The 18,190-nt window shown below is 40.5% G+C and overlaps 1 protein-coding gene across 4 annotated transcripts in view; it reads left to right on the top strand.

The window, feature by feature from the left end:
- The window catches only part of nsd3 (nuclear receptor binding SET domain protein 3), a 29,016-nt gene extending 11,779 nt beyond the window's left edge, over positions 1-17,237 (top strand). For 2 of the 4 annotated variants that reach the window (XM_039620910.1, XM_039620909.1), the window contains exons 14-25: positions 1,861-2,040; positions 2,703-2,849; positions 5,634-5,790; positions 8,144-8,346; positions 8,441-8,553; positions 8,650-8,796; positions 8,888-9,010; positions 9,555-9,671; positions 10,263-10,404; positions 10,517-10,623; positions 10,732-10,936; positions 11,883-17,237. In XM_039620910.1, the coding sequence (XP_039476844.1) occupies positions 1,861-2,040; positions 2,703-2,849; positions 5,634-5,790; positions 8,144-8,346; positions 8,441-8,553; positions 8,650-8,796; positions 8,888-9,010; positions 9,555-9,671; positions 10,263-10,404; positions 10,517-10,623; positions 10,732-10,936; positions 11,883-12,148 (1,907 nt within the window). In that variant the 3' untranslated portion in view covers positions 12,149-17,237. The remainder of the gene's footprint in view (positions 1-1,860; positions 2,041-2,702; positions 2,850-5,633; positions 5,791-8,143; positions 8,347-8,440; positions 8,554-8,649; positions 8,797-8,887; positions 9,011-9,554; positions 9,672-10,262; positions 10,405-10,516; positions 10,624-10,731; positions 10,937-11,882) is intronic. The other 2 variants (XM_039620911.1, XM_039620912.1) reach the window with 2 other exon arrangements.
- The last annotated feature ends 953 nt before the right edge of the window (positions 17,238-18,190 follow it).

Below are 18,190 nucleotides of genomic sequence, written 5' to 3'. Positions count from 1 at the left end.
ACCTGGAGACTGTCGAGCACTGGAGAAAGTAAACTGGCTTGCTCCTGGAAAGGTCTTTAGGCGATCGTACAGTATCTTGCAGGAAATATCTGCAAATGAGAAAATATGCGCTTCGATGCAGAGGTGCTAAAAGTGATATCGACAACTATGATTTAGACCAGGGGTGGGTAGTTAATTTTCCCAAGGGGCCACATGAGAAACTGGGACTGTAGTGGAAGACTGTAACAATAAGTGGAACTCAATTCTGCTCCGTTTTAATTTTATTTCTTTATAACTGTGTTGTTGCAGCCCTCCACAACAATCCCAGTATGTCAGGGAACCCCATAGGAAAATTAACTGATTTATACCTTTGCCATCAGACGTGAAAGTAATCCAAGTAGGAAGACAGGACAGGCTGGAAAAAAAATCATACCTAACACCTACCAGACACTGCTCCGGTTTTACATGAAATTGCTTTGAAAAGGACTGAAAGAATAATTTTCAGTGAATTATATTTTGTATACAAGTGGGAAAAAACTTTATGATTCAAAGAAAAATCAAATAACACTGATTTCTTTTCACATAATTAAGATCAATATGAGTGTAGATGGATGCAGGAGAATGGGCAGGTGAGGACCTGTGCAACTTTGATAGGAGTCAAATCGTTTTAGTTTGTTACTTTACTGGATTTTTCTCAAGTCATAATGTTTCTCTGGTTCTTTAATCCACGTTTAATATCTATATAGTTTTTTTTATGTGAAAATGTTAATGAGAGCAGTTGTACCAAAAAGATACATTTGCAAATAGTTGAAGCTTTTGTTTAAAATAAATAAATAAAAATCAATAGTTCTTAGGCACAGCAGGCCATCAGTCTTTATAATACAGTGGAGAAAACTTTTTATGAAGAACTTATTTTAAATCCAGTTCCAGCAGGAGAAACTCGTGGTTGTTTTGTTCAGTATATGTCTACACAGCCCAAAGCAGTCACTCTCAATCTTTTTGACTTGTGATCTTTTGTGTTTTTGTAACACTTTGTTGTATTTTAGATGTTGAAAAGTCACATTTCCCCTCTGAGCTTCTCAGATGGCTTCTTACAAAAAACAGTTTAGGTTCAAAAAGTAACCTTACCATTTTCTCTACCTTAGTTTTTTTTTCCTTTTTAACCTGAGTAAATACTGCACAAATCTCCAGATTCTCTTGTGCCCTGTTGAAAATTTATTGTCAAATTCTGTTTGTTGTACTGTGAAGATAGATTTCAATAACTTAAAAAAAGCTGAAGTCTCTGTAGTCGGTTGTGTTTTTCCTTTTCCTTTCCTTTAATTACAGCTGGAGCCCATTAAAGGAATATGACCTATTTGTTTTTAATAGAATCTCAGCAGTAAAAGGAAGTGAGCAGATATGTGTTGTTAGGCTGAGTGATTAATTGGATTGCAGTTATACTTCCATTTTTATTTTTTGATGATCACAAAAAGAAGGTAATCTGCATAAAACAGAACAGTTGCAGCTTCCTGTGTCTCGGATCTACAAGGACCCCTCATCCTGTCTACTTCCAGCAGTGTCTTCACGTGACTACAGTGCATGTCTTCAGGATGGCTTGAGGGCCTCTGTCCGCACCCTGGTGGAGACTGCAAGCTGGCAGGAACTGACATTAGTGCTTGCAATAACAGTCATAAAGACCCACACCATGTGCACCTCTTTGTTTTTATGTATTTATTTTTTAGCAGCCCTAGAGTACAGTTGAATACTCCAAAATGATTACCTCCTACCTAATCATTTTTCCTTGACCTTCTTGGAGAACGTCACAAGGCCAAAGACATAAAGGCACATTTATACCATGATTGTGGTAAAATCTGCTCTCCCTCTCGTCTGTTTCCCCTCCAGGTCGTCTGATTCGTTGTATCCGCTGTCCGTTGGCCTATCACACCAGCGACAGCTGCGTGGCGGCAGGCAGTGTCATCCTTACTCACCACATCATGATCTGCAGCAACCATGGCAGCGCCAAGAAGAACGGCCTCCTCACCTCCCCCGTCAACGTGGGATGGTGCTTCCTGTGTGCCCGAGGTAAGCTTTCCCCCACCGTACACACTGACAACCCCCGAGCCAAAGGAGTAACGTTCCCCCTCGCCCCATGCAGCAGACACAAGCAGTTCTTAATTACACCAGACGATTTGAATCTTGTGGCGAAATACAAGATCGATTCTTCTTGCCTGCATCATCTCATATTGTCATCTTTTTTTTTGTTTGTTTGTTTTATCTACACTTTTAACCTCTTTTTGACGCAGTAACATCTCATTTAGGTATCTTTAATATTACACGTTTCATGTTTGGCTTTGTTGTTCATGGATAGCAGTGCTGTGTCTGTTTTCCATCACGATACTAATACTATGAACGATTCGGGCTGTTACACTGCACTCCACTTAAAAGAACCACGTCTGTCCTGAGTGCCGATGAAAGAAAACATCCTTTTTTCTTTGTGACTTTTAGCTTGTTTAAGCCTCACGTTTAACTTCAAGTTGAGTGCACTGTTTGGCCTCTTTCTGTTGAGACCAACTTTTTTTTACTTGGTTTTTTTTTTTTTTTTTTGTGCGTGTTACAACTGTGTGTGAGTATGTGTGTTCGTGTGGCTGTGCACGCGTGTTTGTTCTTTCTCTTTTTGTAAATTTTGGGTAATTTTCGAGTTTGACTGCGGCTCACCCCCGTCTCTTCCTGTGTGTCTTGTGTAGGGCTGTTAGTGCAAGACCTTACTGACACCATATTAAGTTCATATGCCTATAAGTCCCACTACCTTCTGACTGAGTCAAATCGTGCTGAGTTGAAATTACCTATGATTCCCTCTCCTTCGTCAGCTACCAAAAAGAATGTTGGGAAAGGTAACTGAACAGTTTTTCTCTTTCTCCTTTGTCCCACTGGTCTGTGTTTGTGTTGTGCCTGCTCCCATTCTGACCCCCCTCCCTCCCTTTTTGTACACATCTTTCATTTCAAAGCCTTGAGGTGCAAAGTTAATTAACTGACTACACATGCAGTTAATTTTAACGCAGAGTGACGCAGAGTAACTTCAGCCAAGTTCCCTAACACATTAACAAAACAACAGTGGGCCTCATGCAAGAATTATGTCTTGTGCTCTCATCCCAAGCCTCTCATCGAAGGGTTGCGTATGAGAAGCCAGAGTCACAAAAGTAAAATTATTGTAAAATTGGTCTTTGAAACATATTACATTTAGAAAGGCACAAGTGTACACCAATTCTGTGTAGCTGCGTACTGCTGACTCATTGCCACACAATAATAGCGCAGTAGATTAGGCAGAAATTGTGCTCTTGTATACAATAATAGGACAAAAAAGGTGATTCTTTAACTGATGAACCTGGAGTGGGGGATTACCAACTCGCTGGAGTTTGGTGTGCAATTATGTAGATTGAATTTATTCATTTATGCAAAATTTGTAATATTTAAGGCAGTCAATCCGTGGATATTGTCACTGTGCTGTACAACTAGGCCTCATGGCTACGTATTCATATTAAAGATATGAAAAAGGTGCCTTTGTCCTTGTTCATTAATCAACAAAATTAAAAGAGATGGCGACGTAACTGAAATAACACATCTCATCTGCCTAAGTATGTTATTACGATAGACTCTATAAAAGATGGACGTAGCTTCTGGGTCTGAAAAGTAAAGCCAAACATGTCTTTTGTGGTAATGGTCATCAGAGAGCAGCTCCTATGCTTGCAAAGACACTTCTGGTTGTACCAAAGTAAATGCGTTCATGACTTTACTGGCTCATTCACTTCTTTGGGGTCATATTGAATAAAACATGAATGTCATTTTGTAAATTATGATTGTTCTCAGAGTCAAAAAGAAGTGTTTTCCAGAGTAAATGAAACCTTGCAGACTTTCCAAGACCGACTCTGAGGTGTCAGGATGTTTTCTTTTTGATGCTGAAGATTCTTCTTTATAGCTTTATGACTTTGGCTGAATATTTGGGCATCTATGATGTGAGTTTGGCTGAGCAGACTGTTCCCTGACACCCTGGTACTATTTGAATGATAAGAACCTAAACATCGAAATGCCTTTAAACTTTTGTACAGTACTCTACATGTATAATAGGGAATAATTTGGCATGAAGTTAGAGGCGACGAATTCTCTCTGCAAAGTTACGATGGGAAGCAACGCACAAGAAGCAGTGTCACAAACACGGATACTGTTCAGCAGGATGAGAGATATTTGGTTATTCGTCTTAGTTTAAGTCAATTACAGAATAAAGGATGGTCAGTGCAAAGCTAAAAGTCAGACTAATGTGGAAAAATCTCTTCATAACACAACTGATCTGAACAGCTCATGAATTTTGTTCACTCATCCTGTTGAACGTGAAAAGTTCTTATTTATCGTAGATCTGCTTTGTTTGTATGAGTGGTTCTTGCATGAGGCCCATCATAAAATTGGTTGTGCATCAGCAACCAATATACAAACTTCTTCGCTAAAATAGTTTGTTATAAAGAAAATAAATCAGTTTATCTGCTGGTAAAATACAATTGGTCCTCAGACCTGCAGCATCACTGTATGAAGTCCCAATGCAGGGACGGACGCTCTGGGTTGGTTCAGGTTCTCTCTGTGGTTTGTGGAGCTTCTCGCTGCTGGAGGCGCATTGCTTCTCTGCTTCAGCACTCTGGGCTTGGTTTTGATTTGAAAGACCTCGTCCGGCGTCACCTCTTTTTATGGCAACTGCAACTAAGTTTGTTTTTGACTGAAAATTTCAAACAATATGACATTTTGGCTCCCCTCATGTTTTTGAGCTTTGACCTGCCTTGGATGGAATATAATCCTAATCATTTAGTACAATTAAGCAAAGAATTGTTTCCGAGTGATGGAGGTTAAATTACAGGGTTTTTTCTTCTTTTTAAAAAATTATAATTCTGCTATTGCATTGTTTTTAATTACATTTTGGAAATGGAAATACTGTAAAGATTTGATTCCATGCAAGCTGGTCTGTGCAGAATGTGATATGTGTGATGGGAAAAGTTTGCTTTATGAGCTGGACTGCATGCCGGCTTTTTGCCAGTACTTTATTTGAGTATAACCCTGATTCATTGTTAACCTGCTGGCTGATTTTTATTCCGGTGCTGCCGCATGTATTTCCCGTAAGACTGGTCTTGGTACAGTGCTCTGAATCTGATTGCCAGACATGCTGTAACCGCTGCAATAAAATGCTATACCCAAACCAGGAAACCCATGCAGGGTTTCCAACCATTTCATTCATGCAGTCAGGCTGTTACAGGAGGCTTCACCAGGCCTGAAGGTCCTAGCCTTAGTTTTTCATTTAGATTAATAACCATGTGTTATCGTGGTAGGAATGTCTTCATAAAGAACACTGTTTTAACCCACATTAGATGCTAGAAAACCACAATTGTATTCTGTATTTATAGACTTTGTACTAGTTTTACTTTTAGTTAATAGGCTTGTCTGCAAATGAGATTCAGAGTTTGACCAGCTGTTAAGGTGCATCACCTAATCATGCACTCCTCCTCTCTTTGCATACCCACCCCCTCCCCACAACGCATGCACACACACACACACACACACACACACACACACACACACATCCATACACATCCATACACACACGCAAACACACACACATGTAAACATCCATACAAATGTAGGAGGCAAGTTGCTGTGCTGCGACTCATGCCCAGCTTCCTTCCACCCGGAGTGTCTGGAGATGGAGATGCCGGAGGGCTCGTGGTCCTGCAGCGATTGCAGGGCAGGGAAGAAACCTCACTACAAACAAATTGTCTGGGTCAAACTAGGCAACTACAGGTAGGAAGCACAGATTGTGGACAGCTGAGGGTTATGCAGCTGTCACTTTCTGGTATGGATGCATTTAAAGGATAGGATTGTGATAGTTTAGATTTCAGTGCATGATTTCTACCTTTTAATCCTGTTTAAAAAAACAAAAAACAACAAAAAAAAACCACAGAAAGTTGATTGCATGTATAGTCTCTGTGTCGTAGACCTCCGCTGTTGTCCAGAAACCCAGTAATGACAAGCACTACTGTTTCCTTTCTTATAATAATCCTTATAGTCTTGATAATTTCAATCTGCCACAGAAGCTGAAACTGTTCAAGTATCTTTTGTCCAGAGCCTTAAAAAAAATGAAGACCAACAATCAGCCACAATATTAAAACCACCTTCCTAATACCGTTTATGTCCTCCTAGTGCTGCCAACACATGTCTGACGCATCAACTCATAGAATCCACTGAAGGTTTCCTTTAGTATCGGGTACCATGACGTTAGCAGAAGATCCTTTAAGTCCTGCAAGTTGCAGAAGTTGCTGCTCAGTCAGAATGAGGATTTAGAGACTTTGGAGACCCAAGCAATATTTGTTTATTTAGCACTTTTTCCTCTCAAGAGTTACAAAGTCCTTTACAAGTATTATTTATAAAAGGTTAAAATAAAAGACACTAAAATTAAACCAAGCAGAAGACAAAAGAAATCATCATCAATCATTCTCCATTCCTGCTAGAAAACACCATCAGAGTGAACGCCTGCAATGAAGTTATGTATCTGGTCACAGTGTTTGTTCCATGTCATCGTAACAACCACATGAATACAAAAAACACTGATAGGAGCATCACACTGTCTCTGCCAGCTGTTATTCTTTCCATAGTGCATCCTGCTGCAATTTCTTCCCCAGGTAAACAACACACACTCACCCAGCCGTGCACATGACGTAAAGAAGACGTGATTCATCAGACCCGACAACCATGGTCCATTTTTGATGCTCACATGACCACTGCTGGTGCTTAAAGCTGTGGACAGGGGTCAGCACGGGCACTCTGACCATGCGCAGCAAGCTGCGATGCCCTCTGTGTGTTTTCCCCCTTTCTGTCATACTTTAACTGAAGAGCTGCTCCACTCAGTAATCACTAACAGTTATCATCTGTGTTGACCCTCAAACTATTCCCAAAATAGTGAAACCAGTCACCAGTGCTCTTAATTAAGTATAAAATTGTTACAGAGCAGCTGGAATTTAAAGATAAAGGTGTATTGAGAGTGCTGACTGTTTTATCCATCAGTCTGTCATGGCCACCATTAAGATTTTCACTTATTTGTGCTACAGTAGCTCATCCGGCAGATCAGCGACACAGGACAGCCTTTATTCTTCAGTGTTATCAGAGACAGTAATGTAGTTTCCTGCTTGTATTACCATGGGCCTCTGTTGGTAAATGCTGTGTACTGGCAACACAAAACAAGACGTACATCGCAGTTTGTCTCTTTAAATCTTTCTTTTTTTCAGCTTCTAACACATACGTTTTAAGAATAGACTGTTAACCAGCTGCCTAATATATCCCACCGTATCACAGAGGATCTTGTAACTAGACTATTTTATTTAGCTGAGCTGTCAGTGGTTTAAGCGATCTGTTTTTTACTTGCATCTTCAGCAGGAAGAAATCTAATATGAGCCTGAGAACCGCAAACATGTCGGGGGGGGGGTGCGTGCATGCAGATTGTTGGTCTTGGTCTGTTTAAACTCGGTGTAGCACATTGTTTTCACACCTCATGGGGAAACAGGATGTGATAATATAAATGCAGGTATTCAGGAAACACTGAGCAGTGCTTTTCGCTCTCACACTGACTGCGAGTCAGGCTCAATATTTGTCTCACAGTTTAGAATCTTCTGGCAGATTAAAGGTGTGCACACAGATAATTATTAATCTGCTGATGAAACAGCTCTGAATTTGATTACTCGCTGCATCGTGGATTTATCTGTAAATTTCGATTGTGGAATTTCATAATATCACAGGCTTCTGTGGCCTATAGGTATTTTTATTTTTTAGATTTTAATAATTTTTGTGGTAAAATTAGCATTTTTTTAGCCTAAAAAATTATAATATAACAATTTAAATACCCCCTTACTACCGAACACCACACCACTGATCCAGCCATCCGCTATATAATGTCCTGCACCGCCTGGTCGAGGCTTTGTAGAAAGGGTTTATAAGATCACAGGGAGGGTATACTGTTTGCTTTTGTTTTATAACAAAATAATAAGAAGCCATGTAAATATAAGAAATTAGATTATGTGTCCTCTTTTTCTGTTTTTTAAATAACTGGTTTTAATGTTCACTTTTGCCCTTGCTTTTCTAATAATGTCCCTTTGCCTGCCAGGTGGTGGCCTGCAGAGATCTGCAACCCTCGTCTGGTGCCATCAAACATTCAGAGTCTTCGGCACGATATTGGTGACTTCCCGGTTTTCTTCTTTGGCTCCCACGACTACTACTGGATCAACCAAGGCCGCGTCTTCCCATACGTGGAGAATGACAAGAACTTTGTCACAGGACAGATCAATATTAACAAAACCTTCAAGAAAGGTAAAATATTCATAAAATCCTTCCTTCTAATCTGTTGTGATTTCACTTCAAGCCAAAGGAAAGATGATTTTCTGAGTCACTATTCATCTTTTAGCTCTGGAAGAAGCAGCCCGGCGCTTTCAGGAGCTTAAGGCACAGAGGGAGAGCAGGGAGGCTCTAAAACAGGACCGCAATTCTCGTAAACCACCACCCTACAAGTTCATCAAGGTGAGCAGATGGAAAGACCAAAAGCTGGTTATAAGTTTTGATCGTCAAGTCTTCAGGGTTGTTACTAATTCTGTGGTTGCTGTGTTTTCCTGTCAGTCCAACAAGCCTGTGGGGAAAGTTCAGGTGCACGTGGCCGACTTGTCAGAAATTCAGCGATGCAACTGCAAACCAGCAGACGAGCATCCCTGCAGCCTGGAATCCCAGTGTCTCAACCGCATGCTGCAGTATGAGTGTCACCCACAGGTCTGCATGCATCTTTGGGTTTTTATGTCATTTGTGAGTCAGGTAATACAATCTACCTTTTAACTTTCTGTGGTTCTGCTCCTGTGATCAGGTGTGCCCTGCAGGAGACAGCTGTGAGAATCAGTGTTTCTCCAAACGGCTGTATGCAGAAACAGAAGTGATAAAGACGGAAGGGCGTGGCTGGGGCCTCAGGACAAACCAGGCACTGAAGAAGGTGGGCGCTGCACTTAAAATGCAGACCTTTCATCTGAAGAGCCATCAGCACATCTGATTTGTATTTACTACAAGCTGAAATGTTAAATAAACCAATCTAAACTAGTTTAACAATCAAATTAAACACAGAAAAATACAGAAAAATAAAAAGCTGAATAGATTACAATAAAAGCTCTTCTTATTAATCTTCCAAGCTGCCTGCCCTGCAGAAAAGCTTTTTAAATGCCCCAGTGTCTGTGTTATTTGTTAACATATGTTCATTTATGCTATAAGTATCTTCTTCTGCATACAAACAAAAACATCTGAGTGCTGTAGCAGTTTCCAGACGCGTAAATTCATAAATCTTTCCGTGGGTGTATGTATTTAAACTTAGAAATCAGTTTCATCTGCCAGACAAGAGTGTAAAAGTTCAGCAAATCAGTGGTTCTCATATGTGTGTTTGTTATTTGTTGTCATTCTGCTTCCTAGCAATAAGTAATTTTTAAGTAAGGGTGTCTGTGTGATACCTAAAACAATATAAATGTGTTGTTTGTTGTTTCCTGCAGGGTGACTTTGTGACCGAGTATGTGGGAGAGGTGATAGACTCAGAAGAGTGCCAGCAGCGAATTAAACGTGCCCATGAAAATCATGTGACCAACTTCTACATGCTCACCCTCACCAAGGTAACATCTGTGACGTTTACTGAATACTCAGAATACACAATAGATAACCATAGACTGAACAGTAATGACCGCAGTGTGCTGAGGTGAGCAGCACCCAGCTCAAGAAGCTAACGTGAGCCTTCTTAAGCCCAGACAGAATTTAACCCTGTACAATGTTCCTCGAGCACTCCACGTGTGACACATGACTCTTTGTGTGCGCTGTATTTTTAATTTGGTGAGGTTTACATGCATGGCACTGCTGATTAACACTCACGTGACACCTGGCAAATGAGAGAGAGTTAGTGCTAAGTAACAGAATAATGTCACTCATCTACTATGGTCTGTAACATACAACAAGCTGTAATATTAGTCAGATAATCCATTAGAAATGCCCCCAAAAACTCCAACATACTTTTCGGTGACCTTAAATTGTTTTTGTTTTTTTCACTTCCTCGTTGATTTAATTTATCAGTCCTTGACCCTCCCGTTTATTTGTTCATCCATTCATTTCTTTGTCCAATTTGGGGTCAGTTCACATAACATCCCTGATACATAAATCGTCTACAGAAGAACATTTCCTAAACTGTGGTGTCTTAATACTCTTCCCGGTAGGATCGTGTAATCGACGCTGGCCCAAAAGGAAACTCCTCTCGGTTTATTAACCACAGCTGCAGCCCAAACTGCGAAACCCAAAAGTGGACGGTAAACGGCGACGTTCGTATTGGAATCTTTGCCCTTTGTGACATCGAGGCTGGTGAGTTAATCTGCAGCACTGACATGCGTTTTCCTTCATGTATATTAAATGCACTGAGAGCAAGTTAGACGATTCCTATTTAATGTTGCTCTTCTCCCTGGTGTCCCTGCAGGCACAGAGCTGACGTTTAACTACAATCTGCACTGCGTGGGCAACAGGAGAACGTCGTGTCACTGTGGATCAGACAACTGCTCTGGGTTCCTTGGGGTCCAGCCATCGGTGAGGACGTTTGTCATCCCCATTAAAATTCAGAGCACCTAAGAAGGAGCAGCCAAGTTTGGAACCTGTGCTTGATACGTCTTTCTTGTTTTATCACATTTCCTGCAGAGTGCTGCAGTGACGGAGAAAGAGGAAAAGGCCAGGAATGCAAAGATGAAGCAGAAGAAGCGGAAACTGCGGCCGGAGGGCAAACACACACACGAGTACTTTTGCTTCTGCTGCGGAAAAGGAGGCGAGCTGGTGATGTGTGACAGGAAGGACTGCCCAAAAGCGTATCACCTGCTGTGTCTCAACCTCACCAAACCGCCATACGGTAACGACAGATATGAGTTTCTACATGCTTTTGTTTAGTTTGTGTTGCTCCTGAAATGTTTCTGCAGGTCAGTTTCTTGCAGTTTTCCAGATTTTTCTTTTTTGTTGTTTTTTTTTTTTTAAGTTGTCTGTCCATACTTTCAAACCCTCTCTATAATAAGTTATCAGTAATGTACCGGAAATTAAAGCAGATGTATTAGGACAGGATATTAGAAGAATTCTGTAAATCATCTCATTGACAGCTCAAGTTTTTGTTTGGGATCTCTTTTTGAGGTTGGAAACACCTGTCCTCAAAAATCAGTTCACTCCACGACATAAAAAATCAGCACAGCAGGAAGACGACACAGGTGCACAGCATTCAAGTCACTGCTCCCACCCACCCCTGTATGCTCTCCCTATGCATCACAGTTGAGCTTCCCATTTGGCATTTGTAGCTGGGACACATGCAGGATGCAGAAGTGTCGGAAGGAGGCAGGGAGAGACATCCACTCCATTTATTTTTAAAACTTTTGTTTTTATCAGAAATGTAATAGAAAATATAAAAATTAAGCTACTCGGAGGAGGTAGATGTTACACTGATTGGAGGCTTTTTACCTTCATCCGTCTGTTTTGACTTCTGTGCTGAATTAGTGCCTAGATGACGATCTCTCAGCAGTGTCACAGTTAACAGGTTGGTGGAAGGCTCGTCCTGGGCCTATATCAAAGATCAGCACATACTCATTTGTAATCTGGCTCGCATGCTTTACACCAGTTTCCCTAATCAAAGAAAACACGAAGTGTGATGATCAGAGTTGTAATTGACATTTCAAGTGGACTGCAGATGTGGTGGTCTATATGTGATATATATTTTTAAATAATCTCCATTTTCAGTTCACAGACTTGATGCAAATAAGTACTCCTGTTTGGCGCTCTGCTAGCGTCTGTAATTAACCCCTTTTTGTCTCCAGGGCGGTGGGAATGCCCGTGGCATGACTGCAGCGTTTGCAGCAACCCGGCCTCGTCTCTCTGTGACTTCTGCCCTCGCTCCTTCTGCCGGGATCACGAGGCAGGGGCGCTCACCACCTCCTCCCTGGACGACCGCCTCTGTTGTTCTAGCCACAACCCGCTCAGTCCCCTGGGGGCCAAATCCAGCTCCACCCAGCAGCGGCGCTCCGCTCAGAGCCCCGTCAGAGTCAAAGAGGAGCCGGAGTCAGGCCAGCCGGCCACGGAGTGATAAAACCCTTAATACCTCATTCCCTGCAAAGTGTGCTCGAATCCACCTCTGATCCGAAGCAGTGCACTACAACAGGGAATACAGTGCTTTTTTTTTTTTTTTTTGACACATGCGATGGCCGCAACTCAGAGCTGAGACACGCTGACGAACACCTTGACGCTGTTTTGTGGCGACAGCAGGAGAAGTGACCAGAAATCATCAGGCACCGTTTTCCCTCCTCTCTTGCCATAAAACACCACTACTTACACTCTCTGCAGCTCGCCTGCGCCCACCGGAGGGCCCAGGCCACCACCTCATTATGTTGTTTTTAAATTTTTACTACTATTTTTTTCTCTTTTCTTTCTTTCTTTTTCTTTTTTTAAAAGCAGTGTAAGCGTCGTCACGTCTCCAGTTCCTGGCACTTTGAAGAACTCACTGAGTGAGGTGGAGGAAGGGGCAGAGAGGAGGAAAAGGATGTGGGAGCTGAAGCTCTCCATCACCACCAAGCTGCTCCTCTCCTTGTTTACCTGCTGTAAGCTGTGGTCTCACACACAGGGTGGCTTTAGGATGGAGACGAGCCAGCTTTTCTCGTGATCTGTCATCCTCTTTATCTGTTAGAGAAAAGGAGCGGCGGGGAAATGACCAATTTTGTGCAATTTTTATTTTTTTTCCAGGACCACACTACATTCCAACCTTCCTTAAACATGGTTTTAATATGCTTATGGGTATAGATAAATATAATTATATACAGTATCTATGTTTGTTAATGTTTACAGACAGATTCTCTCACTTCATCTCAGTGAGTGGTGTATTATGTTTGTTTAGGTGTTGAACATTACGCAGACCTCCTTGTGAAAATAGTCCTATTAAGGTGAAATATAATGGTATATAGTGAAATGGTATGACATTTCAGAAGTTCTTGTGATTTTCATATTGCCAGTCTCACTCGCCATTCTGTACATAATTGGCTCACAATATTGTAAAATACTAAAAAGATCAGGAGGGGGCGGAGCCTCGCCTCTGATTGTTCTTGGAAGACGGAAAAGCTTTTTTTGTTTGTTTGTTTGTTTTTTTTGTAATAATAATTGAAAAAAAAAACCCAAGACAGATCCTTTTTAAAAAAACATTTCTTTCTTTAAAACTATGTTTTCATGTTTCCTCCAATTAGTTATTTGCAAAGTAGATGGAGGGGCCCAGCTTGTGATCACTGGTGCTGTCTTAAAGTATTGTTATTAAGCCTTAAGTTTGGGTTTTTAGCTGTAGTTACTACTGCCCAGATGCAGTCCACTTCGGTTGTTTCGGTTCGGCGTACTGTGACGGCTTTTGTTTTGTTTTCTGGGTTTTTGGGTTCTTTTCTTGCCAGACTTTTTCTGAAAAGCACTTTCACACGGCTCATTGCTACACACCTTAGCTAGGTCATACGTATACAGAAATGTATATTAAAAGAACATATGACAAGTGTTTCAAAATGGATACCTCTTCTTCTTGTATTATTGGAAGTTAAACTGTGTTGTAACTTTTTGCCTCTCGGTCAGAAACGTGGTGAGTGCTGGGTGTGGCTTATTTCTTCTGAGGAAAGTGGCCTAAATGCTGTTTATATTTTATTTTTTTTGGTTTCAAATTTCTTTTATTGTTTGTTTTCTTTTAAATTTTTCTTTGGTACACAAGTAGGAAAGACTGCCAACCCAGCTTCGTACAAAAAAAAAAAAAACGAAAAAAAAAAAAAATGTCCTCAGTGTCCTCCAGAGACACTTCTTCATTTTCCAGCTGGAGAAAACTCTTAAGGCTGGGCTTTATATGGAGACGTAATGGTGTAACAACAGTTCAGTCCAGTATAATGTACAAACTTCTGTACAGTGTTTTTAATCGCTCATCGTCAAATCTCAAATTTTTGTATTTATTGCACCACATTTTATACCAATTTCTTTTTCAAACACCAGTGCAGTAATTTGTCTCCCTCTGTAAGGAAATAGGCTTAAAAAACATATGGGGAGTTTTACGTAATATACCTGTATTTTCTTTCTTTTTCTTGTTTTTTTTTTTTTTTTTTTTTGTTTTTTAAACATTTGGTGTAATGATTCCACATCCGGTAACAGCCGCTGCTCATCAGCCTGTGTCGTGACTCACTGTAATTGGTGTTTAAAAGCAGTGTGAAGCACTTCAGTATTGGAATGTAAGGTTTCTGTTTCAGAGCAGGTTTTGCAGCCCGGACTCAGGTGGTTGTCACTGAAGGAAGCTTTTCTGTGATCGCGCCTTGCTTTGTGTTCTTCCTCAGTTACACTGATGTTTGTTTTGTTTTTTTGTGCCCTTAAAAGATGTGTTTTCTCTTTAAAAAAAAAAAAAAAAAGAAGTGCAACAGGGTAAAATGGTGCCAATGTTTCCAATCAATATAGGTGATTTAGGGTCTTTTTAAACACTCAGTTGCCTGTTTATTAGATAAGACTTAAGAACTGGGATAAAACTTCGAGGAAGGTTATAATGCTCATTATTTTTCCACTGATATTGATGACAGTAGAATAAATTGAACCTTTTTCAGACATGATATGAAACATCCAGGGCTTCAAGGTGCTGACACTCATGTCTTGTTTTTTTCTTGTTTACCTGAGTGTTGTTGAGACTTCAGTCTACCCACACTGGTACATCACTAAGAGAGATCTGTCTTCGCAGACGAATGTTTTTATTTTAACTGCTAATAAAAACGGAGTCAGTGAGATAAAATGACATTATGTTCTTTATATTGTTGTTTAAGGCATTCTTTACTGAGCTGAGGAGCATGTGCAGTCCTAGTGGGATTGCATGCGTCGTAAACTCGTTCAGATGTCGATGGTGCTAGATTAATCTGGGGTAAATATCTGAAAGGATGATCTCTACCCCACCTTTTTCCCAGTCACCAGCTGGGATTGTCTCCAGCGTCTTGTTACACTATAGCTTCTAAATGGACAGTTTTCTTCTCCGGCCTCTAAAACAGGGATGTCAAACTTATTTTACATCAAAGGCCACATGGAGCCCACTTTGATACTTAGTAACTGTAAAAATACAGTTAAAAGTCCAAAAAGTGTATCCCCTCAATATTTCCAAAGCTGGCCAGATTGGCCCCCGGTCCTTCTGTTTGACACCCTGCTCTAAAAAATTTGATCCCTCTAAAACCAAAAGCTGAGCGTTATAGCTTTCTTTAACATTTTATTTCAGGCGTGATAGCAATGTGGGTTGTTGTTGGTTTTTCCTAATAAACTGGCAGCTGGCTGTAAATCATGAGGGAGAAAGAATGAAAGCCTCCGAATGCAGAAAAATAAGACGTACTACATGTGTTTTAGTTGTTTGAAAATACTCCCCGGTCATTGACAAATTATGTTAATATGCAAAAGTCTGATTTCTGCGCGCCGCAGGATTTCAATTTAAGGGTGAGGCCTTGAACGAACTCTGGACACTGCTTCTCACTGATTCTCGCTTGTGGCACACAACACAAGAACTGATTAGTTTAGGCAAAGTTTGAGGCAGGACACATGATGCCTACTCACTCGCTGTGATAATCACCTGACTTTTTAATGTCCGACCGCAGCGCGTCAGATATTTGTGAAAACGGGGGCGTTAAAGTCAGATTTAATTCGACCACAGGGAAATGAACTTTTTGGGGTGAGACTCATGTTTTAATTGACTGATGTGCATTCAGAAATGCATAGAAAAGCTTGAACTTTGAACTTTTTGCCACTTTCAAGTTAAAGTCTCTCACTTTTCTGCATTCAGCAGTTTCTTTCCTATAATTCCTGTTGTTTTGAGCCTTTCAGGAAGCCTTTTTTAAAGGTGGGATTCCTGGAGGGTGGGGGGGAAAAAAGAAAAAAAATGGGATAGTTGTATTTGTTTTGTTTTTTTTAATGCAATTAAGCACTCCTCCTAGTTTTTCTTTTATTTTTACAACTGTATTCCTTGATAATCAAGTAGGTCCATGACTAAAGCACCTATTTGTGTACTCCAAAAGGTCTGTGCGTCTAAACTTGAATTTTCTTTTTTTTTTTATTTATTGATGTACTGTTTGTTTGTTTAGGTTTGGGTTTTTTTGAGCACAGGTTTCGTACGTGTGATTATCGAACTGTAGGCATCCCTGACTCGTGTTAGCTGCTTAAACAAAAGTCTGATCATTTGTGATGATAAAACTTGTCTTAAAGCTTCTGTTTTTTTCTGTTGTTTAGCTGAACTGCATGCTTCCAGACAACGACTTATTGCCAATGTTTTTTATTTTTGTTTGGGGTTTTTTTGTTTTTGTTTTGTTTTTATTGTATTGCACAGAGATTCTGCAAAACCGAACGGCCTTTATTTTCCTTTGCACCTGCAGATCGCATGATCGCGCTCATTTCTTTGTGCCAGTTTGTCCTCTCCCGGCCCTCCTGCCTGACGCAGCAGCAGTATTATTTAAGTGTCCATCTGAGTTACTTCAGAAACTGTCTGGTGTGTATGTTTTGGTTTGAAGAGACAGCATGTTTGCTCTCATTTAAGTGGCCCTTAAATACGCCCAAGGAGGATTTGATTTGATTTGTTTTCCACCCCCCTTTTTCTGTGTCAAAGGGCATGTTTCAGTTCACTGTGATGTCTTTTGTGTTTTGTGCAATGTTGCCGACTGTCATTTTGTTTTTCTTTTTCTTTTTTCTTTTTAATTAACATGCTGTCAAATAGTGTTGGAATAAATAAATAAATTCACCTTCATAAGCACTCATCATCTCTTTTTACTTGTAGTAAAATTGCTTACAGTAACTCTAACTGGGGTCATATCTATCTCTCTTGGTGTTGCTTCAATTAAAAAGTGGATGAACACAAAATACCATGTTAATTACTGTTCAACCTGTGTTACTGCATACTACATTATTGTTGAAGAACTTGTAAATAGTTTGCATTGAACTTGCATAGGATCTTGTTACTGTGGCGTGCTCTTTTTGCCTGTAAAATTCTGCTTCTAAATGTGTGTGACTGTTGAGACGACACTCTTTTTGTACATGACTGTCTTTTTATTTGAGGATATTGATTCTGTCCTTTTTCATTCGAAAGTTGAGTTTGAAGAGTTCAGACATGCCTGAAGTTTGACTTTAATAAAGCTGTACTCTGTCTCAGTGAAACACTCCCACTGTTTGTGGCTTCTTTTTTTTTTAATTGTTTGGTGAGAACACAGTGAACCAGAGCGAAATGCATCCAGGGGCAAAATCTTACCACTCGGCAGTGGAGTTATTATACAGTCGTGGCAAAGTACACCGTCTTTCAGTTCGAAGGTTTTACACAACAAAACTCATATGAACAACAACACAAGGTCATAAGCTTTATTTATGACCTTACATTAGACCCTAGAGTACTTTGGTAAACATAGGTTTATGGTTGACTCAGTGACTGCTAAACAAGCACCAATCATCATCCCTCCACCACCATGTTTGATATAAGGTGTTTGGATTTCTCCAAACGTCCTGCTGTGTTCAGACATCTCCACTTGTTTCAACATTTTCAACTTCCTCCTGGCAGCACATGCTGTTATGAATTTTAACCTTTACCATGCTAACTGAGGAATGGATCTTGTATAACTTTTTTGCCACTATCTGATCATTTAAAGAGTGTTACACAACTTGCCTCATTCACCCATTTTTTCCTATGCACTTTCTATGTAACCTTCCAAGTAGTGGGAGACCTGCTCTACCACCTGAGCTACAGCCACCCCTATACATGGAGAGTGAAAAGAGGTGAGTGACGAAGAACAATGTATCCCCTCAGCGGCCTAGGGTTGAGGGTCACCTGATCCAGCCCTAACTATATGCTTTTTTTCAAAAAGGGAAAGTTTTAAGGCTAGTCATAAAGGTAGAGAGGGGTCTGTCTCCTGAATCCAAACTGGGATCTGGTTCCATGGAAGAAGAACCTGAACGCAGAAGGCTCTGTCTCCCATTCTACTTTTAAATATCTGAGGAACCACAAGTAAGCCTAAAAGTCTGAGAGAGAACAGCTGTATTGAGATAATATGGAAGCAGTAATGGTGTGTCTAAGTCTGTCCACATACAGCTTCTGCATTTTGGCAAATTTTTCATTGTTCATCTA

Source organism: Oreochromis aureus, linkage group 12 (genome assembly GCF_013358895.1).
Source record: "Oreochromis aureus strain Israel breed Guangdong linkage group 12, ZZ_aureus, whole genome shotgun sequence".
Taxonomy (NCBI): Eukaryota; Metazoa; Chordata; class Actinopteri; order Cichliformes; family Cichlidae; genus Oreochromis; species Oreochromis aureus.
Note: the sequence above shows the minus strand (reverse complement) of the source record. Positions and strands in the feature narration are given on the sequence as shown.